Source organism: Perca fluviatilis, chromosome 9 (genome assembly GCF_010015445.1).
Source record: "Perca fluviatilis chromosome 9, GENO_Pfluv_1.0, whole genome shotgun sequence".
NCBI lineage: Eukaryota > Metazoa > Chordata > Actinopteri > Perciformes > Percidae > Perca > Perca fluviatilis.
This window is the reverse complement of record NC_053120.1, coordinates 7564081-7585564: the sequence shown is the minus strand read 5'-3', so window position 1 is coordinate 7585564 and position 21484 is coordinate 7564081. Positions and strand designations below refer to the sequence as shown.

General features: G+C 41.9%; 1 protein-coding gene across 1 annotated transcript; it reads right to left on the bottom strand.

Moving 5' to 3' along the window:
* Positions 1 to 3727: 3727 nt before the first annotated feature.
* On the bottom strand, positions 3728 to 5373 carry foxq1b (forkhead box Q1b). Its single transcript, XM_039812332.1, has one exon. It carries the CDS (start codon positions 5192 to 5194, stop codon positions 4301 to 4303), a length of 894 nt encoding a protein of 297 aa, XP_039668266.1. The 5' UTR covers positions 5195 to 5373; the 3' UTR covers positions 3728 to 4300.
* Between the last annotated feature and the right edge of the window lie 16111 nt (positions 5374 to 21484).

Below are 21484 nucleotides of genomic sequence, written 5' to 3'. Positions count from 1 at the left end.
TTGCTCTGAGTAAATGACTTTGACATGAGTGGAAGCAGGCTTTTTCCATCAAGCCCGGCCCTGGATACCACACACAGCGCGCCAGTGTCAGCTTACCGCCCCAGGCCAGAGCCGGTCCCATGGGCCCCACGTTCATTAGAGAGAGAAAAGCGAAATTAGGCGAGCGGGCGTCGACAGTTTCCTCCCCTATGGAGACATCACACACAAATTTGTCCAACATGATGGAGTTATATATCACATAAAGGTAATATCAACATCCGTGCTGCGACATAGATCATTGAAGAAGAAAAAAAAGCATCAAGTTATGTGGCTGTCGCTAAACCGAGAGCTTTTTGGATGTGTTGTGCGCATGTTTGTCACGATTTCTTTTTATTATGCTTTTTAATTTCTGGCCATGCATAGATAATATTTCAGCGCAATTATATGTACATTTGATTGCGTCATTTCTTTCCCAGAGGCCCATGATGATGATGTTTGTAGGAGATTAAACAAACCCCAACACCACGAGTGGAAACTTCGCAGTAAATAAACATTGTTCCAATTTTTAAACTTCATTTCACACACTCAAATCTGTGTCTGTGCACGTGTTTGCCGACAGAACCTTTTGAAATTTAGATATAGCCTGGACGATTTTCCAAACAATAACCAGCAATAATAACCTTTGCACTTTGCACAACAAAGGATGTGTGGATAAAATCATTTTCCACCATGACACACACACACACACACACACACACACACACACAGCAGTTTGGAGGAGCTTTACAGCCCCAGAAATTTCCTGCAACATCAAAACTTATGACCCCCGCCGTGATCAGGATGCCTCGGCTTGCAGAGGGAATCTTTGTTCTGGGAGCGCTTTGAAGACGACGCTCCGGCTGCTTATACGCACCGAGATTATACGAGCTCCTTATTTAGCCTTATGGAAATATCAAGTGACCAGCGGCCAACACGAAAGCTATTCAGAGGTGTTTTTGATAGAAGAGTTTACCTTTGGAATACAGTCACGGCTGGAGGCCCATATGAGCCTAATGCCGACACAATAAGGCCTTCTGTTTGTTTTCTTGTTTAGGCTGAAATACATTGTTTATCGTCCGTGACAGATTAGGTAGATACGATTTTGAGAGAACGTTTATCGGGCTGTCTAACCTCGGGTAACCTATTTCGGGCCATTTTGAAATAAAATGCTCACGGCCGACAGTTATACTTTATTTAAATGAAGTATATTACATAAAAATGATAAGGGTCCTCTATTTCTCACCAAAAAAAAAATAACCAACACATATTTAGAAACAGGTTTTTTCCCCCCAATATAATATACAAACACAGCGTTTATACATAATAATAATTAGGGTTGTCTTAAATGCCCCATGTTTTGATTGCCCTTTTTATATTATATTGCCCTGTAATAAACAAAATTCATTAAATAAAACAATAACAAACACTGAGTTCAGCTCCTTTTAACGGTAATCTAATATTCTTTCGGCTGCTCGGGGTTTTCTCCGCCTGCGTTTCCTGTGGCGGCGCCGGGAGCTTTGGAGCTGCCTGGCCGGGACTCTGGGAGGTCAGGCGCGGTTCAGTTTGCCGGAGTGACAGACTGTTTGGACTTCCTAACATTGTGCCTGACTTAAAGTTTGGTTTCATAACACTGTGGGCCTTATTCGTTGGCAGCCAGGCCCGATTTCCTGTTAAGGCAACATGATGATGTGGACCGGGTCGAGACAGGCATTGGTGGAAATGTAAATACAGAGAAAGGCTGTTTACAAATATGAAGGATGCGCGTCATGACAACAAGGATGTTAACAATGCAGGGACACTAAGAGCAGACAGGTGTGCTGTTCCGGCGTTTCACCTGCAGGTAGCAGCATTGTCCCTGAAAACGGGAGCAAGTCTCACCTGTCACCTGTCAGACTGCTCTGCGCGTTCTGCGCACAGCCTCAGCATCATGTACTGTAGGCTATGTGCATAGCGATCAGTAGGGGCGGGTGACATGTACAGTGCAGGCCTGATCAGACTTGTAGCCTAAGGGTCAACATGGTCAAATACTGAGATGACGGAAGTGACAAAAAATACAGGATATTTAATGTGAAATGTGCAGATTGGTTTTGACTCGTGCACTTGCATCCGAAGAGCTCACGTCCAAAACTCCTACACCAGGTTCCAAAACTGACTTGAATTTAGTCATTTAACATATTTTAGGTATAGAGGATCTGTTATTTCGAATAGTATTAAAACTCGATTTACATTCAATTTAAAAAAAAAATAACAAACCTTTTGTAATTCAGCGGCATCAGTCCTGTTACATTTCTGAAAATGACCTCTCATTTTTGTGGTATTATTCTTCTTGTTTTGTGATTGCATAATATGGAGAAAAAAAATGAGCTTTTTATTGAGCAGGTATATTTTTTGAGGAAAACTCTCGGACTGAAAGTTTTTTTAATTTAATGTAACAAAAACAATGCACAGTTCCTGTTATTATGAAAATAACAGGAACTTAATTTTAGGAAAACTGTGTGCCGGAGTCCAAAAAGTGTATTCTCGTCTTTATATTGAACTTAAGCGAGTAATATTATTTCGAGATTTTACACGAATGTGTCTCGTCACTGGACCAACCGTTGACGAGTCTGGGGTCTGTTTCAGGACCGCGGAGAGCAACTGCAGCTTCCTCCGGACACGAGCAGTAAACAGCCTGCAGGACAGTGTGCCATACTGTTGAAAATAATATCGTGTGTGCATATGAATCTGAACATCTGGCCGACATAAATAATCATAGATAGTTGAGTTTTTATGGCGGAAATAATGGAGTGTTTTCTTTTACGGTGAGATCACTGCGGACACATCTTGTCTTTGTTGTGTCTCTTGTTTATTATCAGTTTATGAGAAACTGTTATCCCTAATCACACAATCATGTAGAACTGATTGCATGCATCAAATCATTTTCATATTTTTAGTAAACATTGTGTTGCATATTTCATATTGTTATTTTGTCGAAATAGTAAACGTATCAATATAAATGGGCTGTCCAAATATAATAATTACAACAATAATAATGAAAATGTTAGTAAAACGTCCTTCTGGACATATAAACCTTTTTTTGTGGCAGGTTTTTATTTGCAGAGCCTGAGACAAAGTGCTTTATTTGAAATATTATATTAAGAAGTTATGTTATTGTCTGACAAATGTTTCACCACTGCACAGGAGTCTTATGAGTCCATGTTGGCTGAGCACATGTATGTGCATGACACACTGGAAAACACAACATAATAATTATAACAACAGTGTTTTTTTTTTAAATGTTTAATCTTAAATAGTTGATATGTTTATTTATTTCTGTGGTTGTTGCCTTGATTTGAATATATCAAGACTGACTCTCTTTTTGCCATTTAAATAAGCTACTGACTAATATTTAGACATTTTAATTTAAAAGAAAATCACTACTAGAGGTGTAATCAGTGTAAGAGTTAAGCAAGATAAGGCAGTATGCTGGACTTAAATTCAGTTTTTCTGACTTTGATGATTATGATTTAGGAGTTAATTTTCAACAGATTATGAGACAAACAACCCACTCCTTTCTTTGCCTTTACAGTCAAATCTAGCGCAGGTTTCTCTCCCGTTGAACAGGTGTAAGGCCCATTCCCTCCCGCCCCCACTGCTCTGCACACCTGCTTCGCTCAAACACCCTCTCCCTTTCATATCCGTATAATGAACAACTCATTCAACATCAGGGTCCCATTGTTTCACGTTTTTTATTCATAAAAATACCAGGCATGCATGAATCAATCTTAGGAAAACATCGAGCATTTCCATGCGTTTCTAGTGCAGCCACGTCATTCTCAAAGCAGCTCAGTCAACATTTCTTTTATATACAACACTATTTTATACAGCAGGTCATACAAAACATGAAAATATAAATAGATGAATAGTTTTTTATGTTTTAACATGGCGCTTGGTTGCCGTCATACAGTGGAAATGACCAATGAACCATGGGTGCATGAAGACACACACACACACACACACACACACACACACACACACACACACACACACACACACACACACACACACACACACACACACACACACACACACACACACTGACAGCATCTATTTGCTGTGTCACCACACAGTTAGATTTACATTGACAACACGTCCTTTGATTTGTTTCACTGCAGAATGACGTTCAGTAGCCTACAGACAGAGTCCCAAACAGTTAAACAGCTAAAGCACTGGAAGCTAAGAGCGGTCACAAAAGTGCATATCATGGGTCAAAACATACAAGTCTGACAGCAGTCCGGGTGCTTTATGAGAGCAAGGAGTCTATATGGAAACCTCGCGCCTTGTTGGACATGTTGAGCACGTGGAGACCGGCCTCAGGTGCGACCATGCCCGGTGCTGTCTGCTGGAGGTATGTGAGTGCATCCCTGCTGGGCCCTGTGCTGCTGTACGCACCCTCTGACAGGTACGTGTGCTGCGGATAGCTCAGAGTGTAAGGCAGTAAGTGGGCCCCTGGGGACCAGTAGATCCGGGGGGCGTGGGTTTCTGCCTCAACGTGGCTGTCCTCCCTCCGTATGAAGGGTGTGCTGAGGATGCTGTCGATGGCGAAGGAGCTCGAGAACTTGGCCCCCACTCTCTCCTCCGGGACAGGGAGGCGGGTGTCCTCGCCGAGGATGTCCGGGCTCTCCCTCTCCTTAGCAGACCTCTTGCCGATGCGCTTCCTCCTGCGGCGGAACACTCCGTCAGCGAAGGTGTACTCGCTGTGCGGGTTGAGCATCCAGTAGTTGTCCTTGCCCCAGGGCCTGGACGGGTCCCGCAGAACTTTGAGGAAGCAGTCATTGAGTGACAGGTTGTGGCGCACGGAGTTCCTCCAGCCGGTGTAGCTGCCGCGGAAAAACGGGAACTTCTTCATCAGGTAGTCGTTGATTTCTGCCAGAGTGAGGCGGCCGCTGCTGGACTCCCGGATGGCCATGGCGATGAGGGCGATGTAGGAGTAAGGGGGTTTGGGTCTGCGGGTGTACGGTTTCCCCTTGCTGCTGTCGCCGCTCTGGGCGACAGGTGCCGGGCTGTTGGCCACGCAGTCCCCGTCCGACCCGAGCTCGTCTCCGGATAGAGGAGACGGGACTCCCCCCTCTGGGTCCATGCACAACTCCAGCGGCTTCTGTGCGAAGTGGTGCGCGGAGAAAACTTCAAGTTTCATTTTTTCCCCCCAAAAAAATTATCTTCTCCCTTTAAGTGTCTCAGACGCGCAGCAGAGCAGGTGTAGCAGTCCTGACAGCAGAAATGTCTGTGTGTTTGTGTGTTGTAGAGACTCGTCGTAAGCGTTGTAGGCACCCTGCGTCTCAGTCTAGAGCAGCAGAATACAGATCTATCTCCGGAGACACGCTTGTCTTGTTATAATGTAATGCCTCGGCAAGGGACGGCCCACAGGCGGGGTTTCCAGCTCCAATCCATTGAAGCGATTGAATGATTTAGCGTGTGTTTACAATTGGACGCTACCGCGCCACGCCAAGAAAGAGAAAAAAACAGTGAGGGAGGGAAGTGAGAGAGGGCAGGTAGACTACTATGAAAATAATTAGTCTGAGATGTAACCAATTCTATCTATCTATCTATCTATCTATCTATCTATCTATCTATCTATCTATCTATCTATCTATCTATCTATCTATCTATCTATCTATCTATCTATCATTTATTTTTCAAAAGGTTTAGCACACACATGATTAGACACAATAGCATCTACTGTTACAGTTTTCTAACTTTTCCTGAACTAGATTTTGCGGCTTTTCTGGTAGATTATTAATCAACAAAAGTTTTTTGTTCCTTTTCTGTCTGGATTTCAGGCTCAGTGAAAGTGCATTCAAATAACCGGTAGTTCAAAAGTCAAATTACCGGTAGTTCAAATGCATTTTCCTTGGCTTATTATTTCTTCTCTTTAATCGCTTCTTGGGAAGAACTGCTATAGAGCGAATTAGATTTTAGGTTGTTCGGTGGTGAAACATGCCGATTTTTGCGCACAACAGCAAAGCCCCTTGGGGCAGTGTTGAAACATATGAACATTAATCATAAATACACTGGATTGACAGTAAAAACAGAGCAGAATAAATGGAGAAGTAGACAAGTTGTTCACTTCCACCTGCTACTCCCTCCATCGGCGCTCCGGCGGAACGGGAAAGTAACGCGGACGCACAACCGAAATAAGAGATGGGTTTGGATGAGTTTCACCGTAACGCACAATGAATGACATGTTAGCTCTCAGGTTAAGCAAGAGTGTTGAGGGGATATATAAAACAGAAAGCCTGAGAGGTGACGTATAGTTTAGAGGACCATCGCACCAAAGAAACGCTGAAGCTGCAGAAGCCTGAAAACTCTGCGTTGGAACCGGTGATGCAAATAGAGAGGGAGGCAGTGTCTGTCTTTCAAAACATTTGTGAATATCTCAGTCAAATGTAGGGGAATCCCAAACAGCAGTACTTATGTATCGTTTTATTTACTGTTAATTTATTTGCTTTATTTGAGTTTCATGGGCTTAAAGTTGGATTAGTATTAGTATATTTTGGATTTAGTTTTAATATAAAGAAAAAGTGTCATTTACTTTTGTACAATTAGAACACCTGGGTCGTCTCATAGCATAAGTTAGGTCAGTTCGAATCTCATACTGTTTAATGAGGAGCCAGGGCCGGAACAAGAGATTTTGTGTTCATAATTCTTTATTATTGCAATGGAGGCTGGGGGTGATTTCCCATGTGAGGCTGCAGGTCTACTGACACTGAGTGTCTCTGCCTGTCCCTTTTGGCTTTTTGAGCTACCAGTTTATTAGGTACCCCTGCCCTGCAATATATTTAACTCAAAATAAATTCAACTAATCAGTCTCCGCTTCTTTGAGTTACTTTTCAAAATGTTTCATACTTTAACACGTTACTCATTAAATGAAAATCAAAATGCTTAAAAAAGTAGTAAAATCTACTAATTTAAGTATTTAGACCAGGGGTCCCCAACCTTTTTGAAACTGAGAGCTACTTCATGGGTATTGAGTCATACGAAGGGCTACCAGTTTGATACACTCTTCTGAAATAACAAAGTTGTTCAGTTTGCCTTTAGTTATATATGATTATTAATGATTAATGATACTCATCTATGTGGAGACACTGATCATGTTAATGATTTCTCCCAATAATTCTCAACAATGACTTAACAAGGTGGGAAACAGATAATATCAATATTAAATTTTCATTTTTAGAACAGGCCTGTGGGCTACTCATGTGGTCCTTGGGGGCTACCTGGTGCCCGTGGGCACCGTGCTGGTGACCCCTGATTTAGACCATTTCCAACGTTGGAGCTTCCTGGTGCAAGCATCAGACGGACAGCATGGAATTGTGTGATTGCAGTTTATGAAATCCACGCAAAAATTGTAAGTTCTTACTGCATTTTCACGTTATTTTATTATTATTATTATTTTCTTCAAATAAAATTTCTGCAATCAGAAAAAAATTATAAAACAATTATACTACCACAATAGAAATTCTACACGTTGTGGCTTTAAAGTGTTCTCCTGAATGAGGGTTGCTGCTACAGCTTAAGTAATAATATAATACATATATATAAAGTGATACAAAAAATGTGCTGAAAACGGGAAACTATAAGTAACTAATATATAAGCGTGTTAGCACAGTTCCCCTTCCATGGGCAAACTTAAAAACAAATCGAGACAATTAAGACTTTACACTTCTTTGGGGCTCCCCATACTGCTGACTTAGTTTCAGACCATCAGTCTATTAAACTTTGTGCAACACAGGTTTTGGTGACTTATCCCTTTTCACCCTGGCGACCAATTAATATATGAGCCATAAAATCAATGCTAGGTCACATTTGTCTGCAGACGTTGAGTCAGTTATAGACAAATAGCTAATATTTGTAAGGAGTGTAGCTTCTCTAACAGGTTCTAAGTAAACTGACGTTCCTGACACCTGTAAAGTAAATGTCTGTTTGTCCCACTAGCTCTTCTCCTGTCAACAGCTTGCAGCCAGTCGATGGTGCAGAAAGAGGCTGGAGACTTAACATGAGTTATGCGCTTGGCCTCAGGCCAGTAATAATCATTAAACTGTCTTCTGCTGCACTCCTCCTTCTCAGCTGCTCGGACTTTGCTGAGACCCATACAGTAATGAAGAATTTCACAATGATACCATAGGATATAAGATAAGGTCACTGTAAACTGCCAATCTGTTCCTGGCAGCAGTGAGATATGAATCTCTGTTTGGCATCCTGAGCAGTTTGTGTGTCTACATGTTTAATTTTTATCACCTAATTATCAGCTTGGGTTTACATGACAAGAACGATTAAAGATCTCAGCGTACCCAGAGCTGTTGGTGTGTATGTGTGGGAAAGCAACAGCATTCAGAGGGTAAATAGATTAATTACATGGACTTGGAGTCTGTGTCTGTTTTTCCAGTCCTGTTAATGAAAGGCCTGATGATAGCTCCTTTTTTTGGAAACAAAGTTAAACTGTCGGTTTGTCACTGTTCACTGTTCTGGGACTAGAAATGGAACAGATACGTGTGCTTGACTGTAATGAGTTCCATTATCTGAGTCAGTTAACTGTGGGCCGCTGTTAATGTTCACTCTGACTAATCAGTGGGTGCAATTAGTATTTAGTCCCTCATGTTAATGTGCACACGCATGTCTGAAGCAATCAATCTAAGGCCTTCTGTCAAACATGTCAAATTTTGAATTCTTGATCTTGGAAATAGTGCTTTCCCAATGGTTTTCAACCATATCACAGTTTGCTCAGTTGTCAGAATGATGGATCTGTTGACATTGGCTGTTTAAAGTAGGTGTTAAAAGTATTATAGGGAAATCATACCAGCAGATCCATCTTCTGATGAGGACCATGGGCTGTGTTTGAATGCTCTGGACAAAACTAGTAGTTGGACGTTGAGTTGGGATTGTTTTGGCAAAAATGTATAACGCATCATTAAAACAGTTTAAATGCGTCTTAGAGGGCTGTTAACTGCTGAAGCCAAAGTCTGGACAGAAATACTGAATCCTTTATTTATTCTACTAAGTTGATCCTCTAAAGGATAAACAAGTATATCTAATAGAACAGCCCATCCTCACCCAGAAAACGACTGTATGGGTCGATTACGCAAGCAGCTCATAATGACCACACATTACGTTTCTTGTTAAGCTGCGACCTCTCATGGTTGTAGTAATTATGGCGAGAGCAAACGAGAAAGTGAGGTGACAAAGTACGAGAGCGCCTTTCACTCAGGAGACTGGGGCTCGCGTCCCGTGTGAAACCATAAGTCAACTGTCAGTTTGAAATGAACCAAGTTTTAGTCCAAGACGCAATGACATCCCTAAACCCCTGATGTTTTACTAACCCTAAGTATTTTTGTTGTCTAAACTTAAATAGTTCCATTTCACAATGTTTCCTACGTGTTTAAAGCTGCGCCTGTTACGTTAAATAGAACAGTGACATAATTACAGCCACATGATTAAACTGCCACCATTGCAACAGTAAAGAAACCAGTCATATGTGTCATTTTTGGAAATCAATCTATAATGTCGTTTAGGTATGAGGATGTGTTTAATGGATGGATGACCTAAAAGTCCCAAATCAGCCAAACTGTACAGACCTCCAAATCAAAAATACTGAGGACCTCAGTGGAAGCTATGGTCCTGATGTAGTGCTTCCATTGTTGAACAAAGACACTCGAGCATGGCTTTTTTTTTTTTTTTTAAAGTTCAGGCAACTCAAGTTTATCCAAGGAAAATATTATCTTGGAAACTGTCGGAGAGAGAACATGAACTTTGGTCTCCAGTGTCAAAGTCTGATGTTTTGTACTATCTCCCTTCATTCTGATTACCGCCCTTTTGAAGACTTTGGTTGGCGGTACAAATACATCACGCTACTGCTTTGCTACGCAATTTAAATGACATTTCTCAGTAAATCGAAGGTTTTGGACGTGCTTTGCCTTAAAATATTAAGGAACACAAGTACATCATGAAGTCTGGACTTAGTTTTGATATCCGAAACTCTGTAGTTGTGATGGGAGAAAGGATGTCAGAGAAACCAAAGGTCGTCAGACATCCTCTAATCAAATTTAGATTTTGGAAACTGCTTCCCGCTCTCACCGGGACATTGCTGCAGTAACTGGAGAGCCGAAGCCAAAAACGTTTTTGTTGAAACTCAGGAGGGCGACCGCTGTGAGCCTAAAACCAGAGCTGGGGAAAGCAGCGCCATGTGTGCTATCATTACCACCGCCACTGTGCAACACTCTGGCAAGGCAAAAAGAGAATTTTACACCGCGGTGTTGGTGGTAGGTGTGCCTGCGTGTATTTTCTTCTTTGCAGGAGTGTGATGAGGCTGTATTTGATTTCAGGTACTCTGCCAAGATGGCTACACACACCTGCGCTGAAGTGATTTGGTGTGAAAGGCAGCACACCTGTTTTCAGTTTTAATCTTCCACATGGCAATTTGAAATCAGAAGTGGGAAGACAATTTCCCCACAGGGATGAATAAAGTATCGTATTATCATTCCTCCCCGGATATTTGGGCTTATTTCAGAACATTGCGTAATTTGAGAAGGTCAGGATCATCTTTTACCTTTAGGTTCTAATGGAAAATGATATATATAATGTAGTACAATTACTTTAATTGCAAGGTAATTGAGGTCAAAAGAGTCAACTCTGCTCTAAAGAAACACTTCAGGTATATATAACCTGTTAAGTGTCTCTCCTAAAATGGGCCCCTTGTTGTTTTAGCTCACCTATTGAGATTTAAAGTGTCTCCTTTGAGCAAGAGGAGAAATGTCTTTTAAGTGCTGACATGAGTGGAATTCCAGTGATGTAGATTCATCTGGTGAATCCTTCCCAGCTCCAAAAAAGAAAAAAACCCCACCTCTGCGGCGGTCTGCGCTCACACGCTAACCCTTGTCTGCATGTCTGTGGATGACTTCTTACCTTTATCTCATCTTTGTTTTCTTTCTTTTCTGTGAGTGAAGGGTGTCCAGCGCCCATGGCTTTGTATAAACAAAGTGCGGGCTGTGGGTTGGCAGGGCAGGGAGGAACGGCAACAAGAAGCGCTGCGTAACTGAGATTCCCAAGATTCCCTGCAGAAGATTTAGTCTTTGACAGAGGCCGCTGATAGTCGACATGCTTGGTTTGGGCGCACAGCTAGGTACGGCAATGTGTCTACTTCACAGCCAACCAAAAGATCAGACATTCCACATCAATTCCACTCATTCCTGCACTCAGCACTGTAGGCACCGGCACAGGGGTTTGTGTATGGGGGTGTATGTTTGCTTGCAGCTGTGCGTCTGCTCAGGTGTGGGTGTGAAAGTGTGTGAGATGGCGCATGTGCTTCGGCCAAATAGAAGAGTAAGACTCATACATTCCATCTAGTTTATTCTTCGAACGGTGATTACAGTTATTACCCAACAATGCGGCCCTCTAAACGTTTGCTGCCTGCTTTGTTGCGCTTCTCTAGAATCATACCTTTGTGTTTTGGAAGATAAATGGTGGGGGGGCGCCTAGTCCATGTAATCAGAGGAACACCTGAACACTTAACAGTGACAAACAAAAAGTTCCCACGAAGCTGTTTTGATACATAATGCAAGAACTTTACATATTGAATTCACTCAAGCGATGCTGCCTGTAGCATTCAAGTTTGTATTGTTGGATACCACACACACACACACACACACACACACACACACACACACACACACACACACACACACACACACACACACACACACACACACATACAAATACAGTGACTCACAGAGTCAGTGTGGTTTAATAAGTGTAAATCTCTGCTGCTTCTGTGTCAGCGATTAATAAATGAAATCTGATAAAATGAAGCGGCATATCCTGCAGTCAGTTGGCAGCCCCATGTTGCTATTTTGGGTTCTCCTGCATTCTTACCTGAGGTGCTCACACCCTGCCAGACCAACAGAGAGAAAAAAATAATAGATACATATAAATAAACGGAGCCAACAAGGGTATAATTAAAGTAATTAAGGAAAAAGGTGAAGTACAGGTGAAGCACAGGTGAAAGGCAGCCTGGCACCGCCAGGAACTCAATCACATGCAAAGGTAGTGATGTCATTCTGTTCTGGGTCCCCCCTGTATCTTATTGCCTAATACATGCAATATATATTTACACTTCTAACCTGTAGCATGCAAAGAGGGTCTTAAAAAAAAATATATAATATACCAGGACGTATCTCCACTAACTGGAAACTTCCATGCTTAACATTTGCTCTGATGTCACATCAGTGGGGCATGTGGGTCCTCTTACATGTGCAAAGTCTTGTTTTCAAATGCATCTTAAGTCCCCAAGGGCAGCACTGGTTGGGTGCAAGTTTCCCCAATGATCAGCCAAAAAGGGCCCTGAGGTAAACCCAAGAATCCCTCTGATCAGTCAACGTGCCGCTCTGCTTACCTCAAGTGGAGCTCTGGTCCCTCTGGTCAGCCCACAGCAGCTGTTGTTGGTGCTATTTCCCCAATGGTCAGCCCATTGGCACATCTGGTTAGCTTAAGTGCAGCTCTGTTTGCGCTCGTCTGGTCAGCAAAAGAGCTTCTCTGGTCCCTAAGTGACCATTTTGACCCAAAGTTTGCTTCTGGTTTGGTCTCGCATTGCCAGATCGCCACAGTGCTGTGGAGTAAGGTTTGGCTACACCACTGATACGTTCTAGGATAGGAGAAACAAATGCTTTGGGTTGTTTGCATTTCTTTAAACCAATCACAACCGTCTTTGTCGGCGCTAAGTTAAGGAAGGAACTTGTTTTGGTGGAACATTTGCACCCCCAGTGTATCGCCTTGTGTACTTTGTCCACAGCAATCCCCGATGTCAGGCGTTATCCTGGAAATGTACTTCTGTTGATCCAGACTAGCTTCTGGTTAAACCACACCTTTGCTCAGCTTAAAGGCCAATTTGGTTTGCTAAAATGCCACCCTTTTTAACCAAGTGGCCATCTGGTCCCTAAGTGCCCATTTAATATATACTGTACATGTACCCCTTTGGTCTTCAAATGACCCCCTAGACCTCCAGTGTCATTTGGTCAGACAAAGTTACCTCATCTCGAATTGACCACAAACCCAACAATTGGGGTTTGCCACACTGGGCTACAACGACAACGTGAAAATCCTAAGAACGGAAGAGGTGCCTCTTGGATGGTCACACCATTTCTTCTAAACATTTTCCTAACTCTGCATCAACAGTATATGTGAGTGTGCATATATGCCTACTGTTATCCTTGACATTGCACAGCCCAAAGTCTACACCATCACCTGAACACTTCTGGGGCCTTTGAACAGATTCTCCAAAAACCTGAGATCAAATGGTGGTCTGCAGTCTACAGAAACCCAAAACAAAACACGGTCATGGTAAAAGCAGACCTGAGTGCACCCCTTAATCCTACCTGTAAAATGTTACTGTTAGTGCGTGTCTGTCAATGAACCTCTGCCATGCGGGCAACACAGGCTCAATACCTGCCCTATCTGCCGCTATCATCCAATTCAGCTCTTCACACGCTAGAGTCCCCTCGCATGCCGAGCTGGGAGGCGTGGAGGGAGGGTAGGGGGTGGGAGGGTGAGGTGTGTGGATAAAGAAGAAAAAGAAGCAATGATTGATCTTAGCCATAGACACCTCGCTTTATCGCTGCAGCTGATAGGACCTACCTCCATTCAGCAGTGCTGTAGGCTGTTTTTGTGTAAGCATAAACACAGGGCCAAATCAGTACCTGCGCTGCACTGTTTACCTGGCAGCCGTTCAGCCCTTTTCTGTCTAAACTTGAAATAGGATCCAAACACTCTACTCACGCATAGTGGTTTGCACGAGATGCTTCGCCTGCCTCTCAACCTACCGCGGGGCTCCGTAGCGCTATTTCTGCACAGTCTGAACCTCAACCGCCCCTCTTATTTCTTTGATTGAGAGGTGGAACATCTAGCTCAAGGGCTTTAACTGCAAACATAGCAGTGATTTTTAGCAGTTACCAAGGAGTCATAACCACAGACAACCCCAACAAACACCTAGCTGATTGACAACATCAGTCCTTGGGTTATATTTAGATCCCCCTTTTCTCACCAGTATGTATTACCACAATTTACCATTTTAAAAAGGACTATCACAGGCCTACATTGTGGACTTTTTAGCTTATATACTTAACCTTTTGCTGGTCATTCAGCACATTATATAGTACATGACTATGAATGTAGCATGAAGCAATGTTTCACATTTTTGCCATTAGGGCCAATAAATTACGGGTTAAAGGTTTTCTAACATTTAGAAAAGAAAAGACAGATGGTGGATTAAAGCGAATATTTTACTTATCTTGAGATATTTCATTAGTAAAGCATTTTAAAGGGGCACTCCACATATTAAATTCAGTTTACACATCACAGAGAGTATTATAATGTCTTCTGGATGGATATGTCTGAAAAATGACTTCACCAAAGCTTGGACACTTCAGATTTTTACACAAAGCTTGTGTTTCAAACTGGGGGCTTGGATTTAGAAAGACCTTATCATTTACATATCAGGGTCTAATGAAGTAGGTTTTTGATTTGCAGTATGGGGAATGTGGCATCCGATGTTGGGGGGGGGGGGTTTGACCTATACTTAAGACTAAAAAATTTGAATAGTTCGGCCTATAATGCTTTGATTTTTTTCTCTTGCAAGTCAACTAACTTTATGGAAGTGTAATACTAAATCACTGGAGTGATTGGATTGAACTACATTTTTTTCAAGACCCAGATTTGAAGGCTTTGATTAGCACTTAATCAGGTTGCCACTTAGTGTAGTTTAGTGGCTATCTTGGCTTGTAGGAAGCACACAAAGAGAAAATGAGCAAGAGAAAGCACATCAGTCATTTCAACATTGCAGTCACTGGATCAGTGGGGCTTTGTCTGCTTATACTTCACTTATACTGAATGTGTACCTCCAATTTTCTCAAACGTTTCTTTTCTACAACCCCATTTTTGTTTCATGACATCAAACTGTCAGCATTTTACTTCTACGTGCAGAGAGGCAGCTAAAGAAATTATAGATTTCAAACCAAATCATAACTACAAACATATTACAAGAAATACCAGTATGCCAATCTAGAAATCTACCACGTCTCTGTCTGTCTGACCCTTGGTGGGTCCTGAGCCCAAAGTAGAGAAACTCTTGACTCACCCTTTTTTCCCCCAACTCAAATATCAGATTTGTTTTTGATCTCTGTAGACTTTACATGGCTCACTGCAGCGGTAATTAGAAACCTGGGCTCCTGGGCAGATGCTGCTGTTTGTAGTAAGTGCTATTAGATATTGATCCGGTGATAATTCGTAAATTATTATCATTAAGGATCGGAAGTTTGATTGGGGGTGGGGGGGAGGCCTAATCTCCTCCAGCTGGCTGTGGGGTCATTACGTGTCCTGCCTCCGCTCCTGCATTGATCCACCAGAGCAAACAGCAGCTGCATGGCTGCACAGCAAACCCCAGCCCCCATATAAGATAATATAAAATGTTAGACACAGTAGAACATGTATGACAGTGTCGCATAATATGTATTATTGTATGTTGTTTTTGCCAAAACACATCTTGGGACTCACATTTAACTTCTGTCTTGATCTTTTTATTTTTTACACAGGCTTTTTCCTTCGTTTGTACTGATGATTTAACCGGGAGAGTTTCATGCTGATCCAAGCCAGAGAAGTGCTTCAACTGTGAGTCACATAACATTGTCTATGGAAAAAAATAATGGGACTTTTATTGTACTTCCAGAAACCCAGAGTGCCCAAAATCTATTGTCACCCATTACAAAAAATAGTTATTTTATGTATGTGTTTGATTTTGGCTAACAAGGGAGTTCTATGGTATGAAGGAATAGCTATATCCGGTAGTGGATTAACAGACAATAAGCAAATTATTACTTAAATATGGGTTCTTCAGGGGATTTGTTGATTTAAATAGAAAGATAACGGCAGGCTTATCCATCCAATAAAACCTTATCATCAGTTAGGATGAATGCCACCCATGTGTCAGCTGACAATGTTTAGCTGTTTGAGCATACGTTTTTGGTGTGATTTTTGGCACAATCCCCAAGTCTCCTGTTTCATTTGGAAATAGATCTGGCCTTTGAATGTTCGTTCCTTACAATTAAACTCCCCCTGCATGCCGGAGAAACAGGTTTGGCCATTGGGACAGCCAGGTGGATGGAGGGGAGGAAAACAACTTTAGAGGGAGAAACTGCAGCACCTGCTTGATGACTGGAATGGGCGGTCATGGGTAAGCGGTATGATAACGTGGTAAATATGGGATTAGAATGCAGCAGTGTGATTGTATTCCAAAGCATTTCAGTCAAATGACCCTCAGCTGGGCCACATAGTGTGTCTCACTGGGAGAAACTGTTGGTTCCAGTGCTGATGAGAGCATTTCTGTTACATTAGAAGACGTATAAATACAATCATGTGTCAGTGAATGGTGTACACCTCTGCTACACTCAAACCAATAATCTCCAATTATACTAAAAAAGAAGAAAACCATAATTACGGCTCCGTTTGGCTCGTTCATGTCAGGAGATGTGTTGCTGCCACACCACTCTAATTGAACTTTCTCTGAAAGGCGTTGTGAGAAAACAGGCGGTAACTATTTATACAGCTACACACCTGACCAGGCATCTATCCAAACAAAAGGTCTTGAACCCAGCCCTTGCGTGCCTATCCAACCCAGACATCTGATTAATTACAGTGTGGCCGTTAAGGCGAAGAAAAACTAGCTGATGAAAAGTCAGTGAGTCTGCAGGCTCAACCTGCCCAAACAGCATCATGCGTGTTAGCTTGTAAAAAGTCACCGTCACGCCCCCCGCCCCTCTCTTCGTGTGTTTGCTCCCACACGCCCCCTTGCCTCCCTCCTCTGCTCCTGGCCCATTCGTGCAGACGAGGTAAAACATCTCCCTCGCTGTGTCAGAGCCCCGCAGGTGGGCCCCGCGTGCTCAGGTAGATAATATCACTGTTACTATAGACTGTGTTTGGGTTAGCTGGAAAACACTTTTCACGGCAGGGGCAAAACAAAGTGCTGTGCTGTGCAGTGCGTGATAACAGCGGGAGCTGCTCCCTACAAATTAACCTGTGGAAACACTTTGGCCTCGCACGAAACGCACACACGTAATACCTGCTCCTTCAGGTTTTTTTTTTACATCAGTTTACATGATGTTCCTCTGGGAGCATGGAAAGGTTTTATGAGATTTCTAGAGATTTAGGAGATGCCTCTTATATGTAATCCACCAAAGGAATAATGTTAATCCAAAACAGTGAAATAAGACTTTAATGTCCTGGTGATTATGTTATAGGACTGAGCTGCCTTATGTCCAGATTGAAAGCATTGGACTGATTGGACAAGTCACTCTGTTTCTAATCTGCATACTGCTTGCGCAGGAGACTTTATAAATTGACTTTCTTTAAACAAAAGAGGCATGAATAGCTCGAATGTGCTCGGGGCCAGAAGCTGGGATGGCTTCCATAAACAGATCACCCAGGTGGTCCATGTGTGAGAGAGCGAATGGAGCGCTGGTTGAGAGGCCTGCTGCTGCAATCACAAACCTGGATCTTCTTATTTCAGGAGCTCCTTCTGTCTCTTAGCAAAGGTCTGAAGTGCTGCTGATGCAATGAGGATCTGACTCAGGTTTACAACTGTCTGGCACCAAGTAATTCTTGTCACACAAAGGAAATAAAAAAGATTGAAGCACCCAAAATTGAGCTTAGAGATCTGCAAATTTGGTTGGAGTGGTTTACTGGTCTGGCCCCACTTGAGATCCAATTAGGGGTATGTGGCACATGAACTGAAATAGATGGTATAGAGAATCTGTTCTGAAAAATAAACAGAGATATACAGTATATATATATATATATATGTATATATATATATATATATATATATATATATATATGTTTGTGCTTATAGGTTCTTTATATTGACTCCTTTACATGTCCAGTTTGCATGAACATTGTTGTCTTAGTGTCCAGCAGTAAGACCGTTTTTCCCCTTTCTCCTCTCAGGCTACATAGGCCTTGCCCTCATGTTAGGGGCTATTTTACTGCATAAACTATTCAAAAACTATCCTCATCTCCTCTGCAAATTTTTGTTTTTTAAATCTAGGTTTTCATTAACAAGTGAAACTATTAATATCAATTCAACTAAAACGATGTTAGAATTTAACGTTAGTCAAAGATAAGTCTGTATGGGAGAGTGCTCCTTTTAGTAACAAAAACAGCATTATCTCTAAAGTGTCTCTGTCAGTGCAACTAAATGTGATTATATGTTTTTGTTATCATTAGTTATTATTGAGTAATGGTAAGTATACTGCCAGTGTGATATAGCTTAATACTTTTCAGCTGAATTGGTTTCTACAGAAAACAAGTTTACTTGACTGTCTGAATCCTGGGATGACATCAACAACGACCAACTGCATCTTTTTATCCGATTTAAATCATGTTGAAACTAGTAACATTTGTGATTATGCTATGAGTAAAAACCTATGCACTTTAAATCCTATTTGCAATTTTGGTCAGAAAAATTGCAATTTAATATTTTTCATTGTTCAACCCTACTTTGTTCAACCCTACTTAGTAAAGCTGCAAGCTGCACTAGTGATTTATTATTCTGGCTATAGATTCAGCAAACAAATCAACACTAGCCATGTTTCCATCTAATTGTCAAGCAAACTTTTAAAATGTCGCAAAAAAGAACAAAAAAGAAAATGCAAATTAGAAGCGTTTCCATCAACTGGTTTAGAGCGAATAAACTAGACTACGCAAGGCAGAGTTTGGTCACAAGTTGACGTTACGCATGGTTGTAGATTGCAAACCGGCCTGCTAAATCAAAGAGTTTAGAAGCTAAGTTCTTAGGCTAAATAGAGAGAGGTAGCATTGTACAAGTTGGCCACCTGTGCAGAATACAGGGTTGGGGCAGAGACACAGCGGTGTGCAGGACCATACGATTGAAGCTGTTGAACCAATTCGTCAGTTTACCCGACGTGGCTGAGGCACAGGCTATAGCGCACCGCAACTCCACTACGCACCTTGTGCTACAAGTGTACAGCGCACTGGATGGGACCCATATCCCGATCCTTTCCCCATCCGATGGATACCGGGACTATAGTCATGTGAGTTACATGTTCGCTACGTCACAACTTATTCGGCAAAGCTGTTTCCATCTCTCCTTTTGCGCATTAACTCTTTTTAGAAAAAGGCAAAAACCACCTCAAGCGAGCGTAAAAACATTTTTGCAAATTTGATGACATTTTTTTGAATTCTGCCATTTCCATCAACATTTTCTAACGCGAATAAATACATTGATGGAAACACGACTACTGTTTGCACTTGTAGATTTTTTGTATCTATCCTAGGTCTGTTGGAAAAACAATTCCTCTTATTGGGGGATTTGGAAATCATAGTGCATGCTTTTATCTCAAACATTGAGTTGTCTCCACCTTATAACAACTCTGTGTTTCTCCACTAATGTCATTGTGAGTTTTGTAACTCATATTCTGTCTTTAATATCCAATGAGTTTCCTCAGCAGAATGCCTCATTACCTACATTTTTAATCCTCTCACGACTTAGTTTTTGGTTTTTACTTTTCTTTAAACATGCTCTATAAATAAATGGACTTGTCCTGACTTGTAAAAATAGGAGTGTCAATGCCAAAAACAACCCAAATCACAGGCATCTCCAGTTTGATCCACACCCAAATACAATTGTATGATTGTAATCGCAAATGGGAAAGGCAAAAGGAAGATCATAGGTCTAAACTTTTTGGTCTCAAGTGTCAAACTCAGCATAATCCAGGACTCTGGTCCTGTGCTTGTTTATACTTTATAGTTTATTTTGTTTGCTGGTCCAGACAGATGCAGGCCTCTGAGCGCAGGGCCACACCATAACGGCTCAACATTTTCTAGATGGAAAAATAAATTCCTCACACCTACACACACACACACACACGTCAATTCACGTCACGTCAAGGGTGTATTTCTCATCTTCAAAACAGGTGAGAGATCACAGCAACAATACCAGACACCTGTCTGCTTTATGGAATGTTTAGATAGCATTTTACATAACTAGCGTGTTTTTGTGGCCTCTCTTATCGCGGGTTGAGCATGTTTCGTGAATGACATTGACCTGGGGCTCTCCCCTGGTGTAATGCAGCCCCTATCTTGTATCTTATCATATTGACCCAGGTTATTGTGTGTGTGTGGTGTGGGGAGTGCGGTTGGTGTGCTTACCAGTTGTTTATGTAGAGTGTGCGTGACAGATCACCTCTCCCATGCAGCATGGTCATTCAACTCAGCATGTCCAAACATAGTTGTGCTATTAGCTGCTCACCCGTGTTTGTCTGAAGAAAGGATTAACACGAAATATGAGGAAACAGTGACTGACAATATGTGACTCTTAAGGGGGACCCAGATAGTGTTTCACAATGCTTAATAGTTTCAGGTAATAGCTGTGAGTCATTGTTGAGAGCATCGCGTGTGTGTTGAGCAGTTGAGGTTAGGCTTGTGTGTGTGTGTGTGTGTGTGTCTGTATGTGCGTGCGTGTGTGCGTGCGTGCTATTAAAAAAACTGGTTCTTCTGAAATGTTGTTTTGACAGATATCAATAGCACAGGGATCACCAGATACAGGGGGTTCCCTCCACGGTCACAAACAAACCTCTTTTTTTATTTCCTGGCTTTTATTTGGTTTGGTATTTCGGCTTAGCCTGTAATGCCGTGCTGATGAATCAGGTCTGACATTACTCTTATGGATTTGGATAGAAGGTGAGGACATGTTTGTCTGTGGCTTAAGTGCTGCAAAAGTTTCTGTTGTTTTTTGTTCTACATGCTAGCTTTATGACTGCAGCTCTAAAAATAACACAAGTCTATAATTATGGTTTTAACCTAAAGCCCCCCTCCTCCACTCCCTCCTGCTATTCTCCTGCTTAGCACCTGTACTGAGACCCACAGAGGTAAGAGCCAAACAACCTCCGAGTATCTGACGTAGACCTGTCAAGCGTGTGCGTGCGTGCGTGCATGCGGCTTCATATTTCTATGGAAACTTTGGCTGAGTTCTGGCCCTCAAAAACAATCACGAGTGTATTTATAGCGCTAGTGTTGTGTTGGCATGCGAGGTGTGGCACTGAGGATACCTTTTCTCCTCTCAGAATTCCTCTAAATGCCTCAGGCCATGTTGACAGTAAATTACACAACCAAACTTCAAAGTATGTGTACTTATTTCTTGTTTAAATGTGTATACACATTTAAACAAGAAATAAGAGTCTCTACAGCCATGTTAGCAGCTCTGTGTTAGTACAACGCTATCATGTGGATGTTTAGAAAGTGATATTTTCAAATCAAAATACTTTAATGCAATTCGTAGCAAGCGAACATGAAATCAGAAGTACACATACCGTAGACAAAAAAAAAAGAATTTGACAAAATATATGTTAATATATTATGTTAGAAAGACATA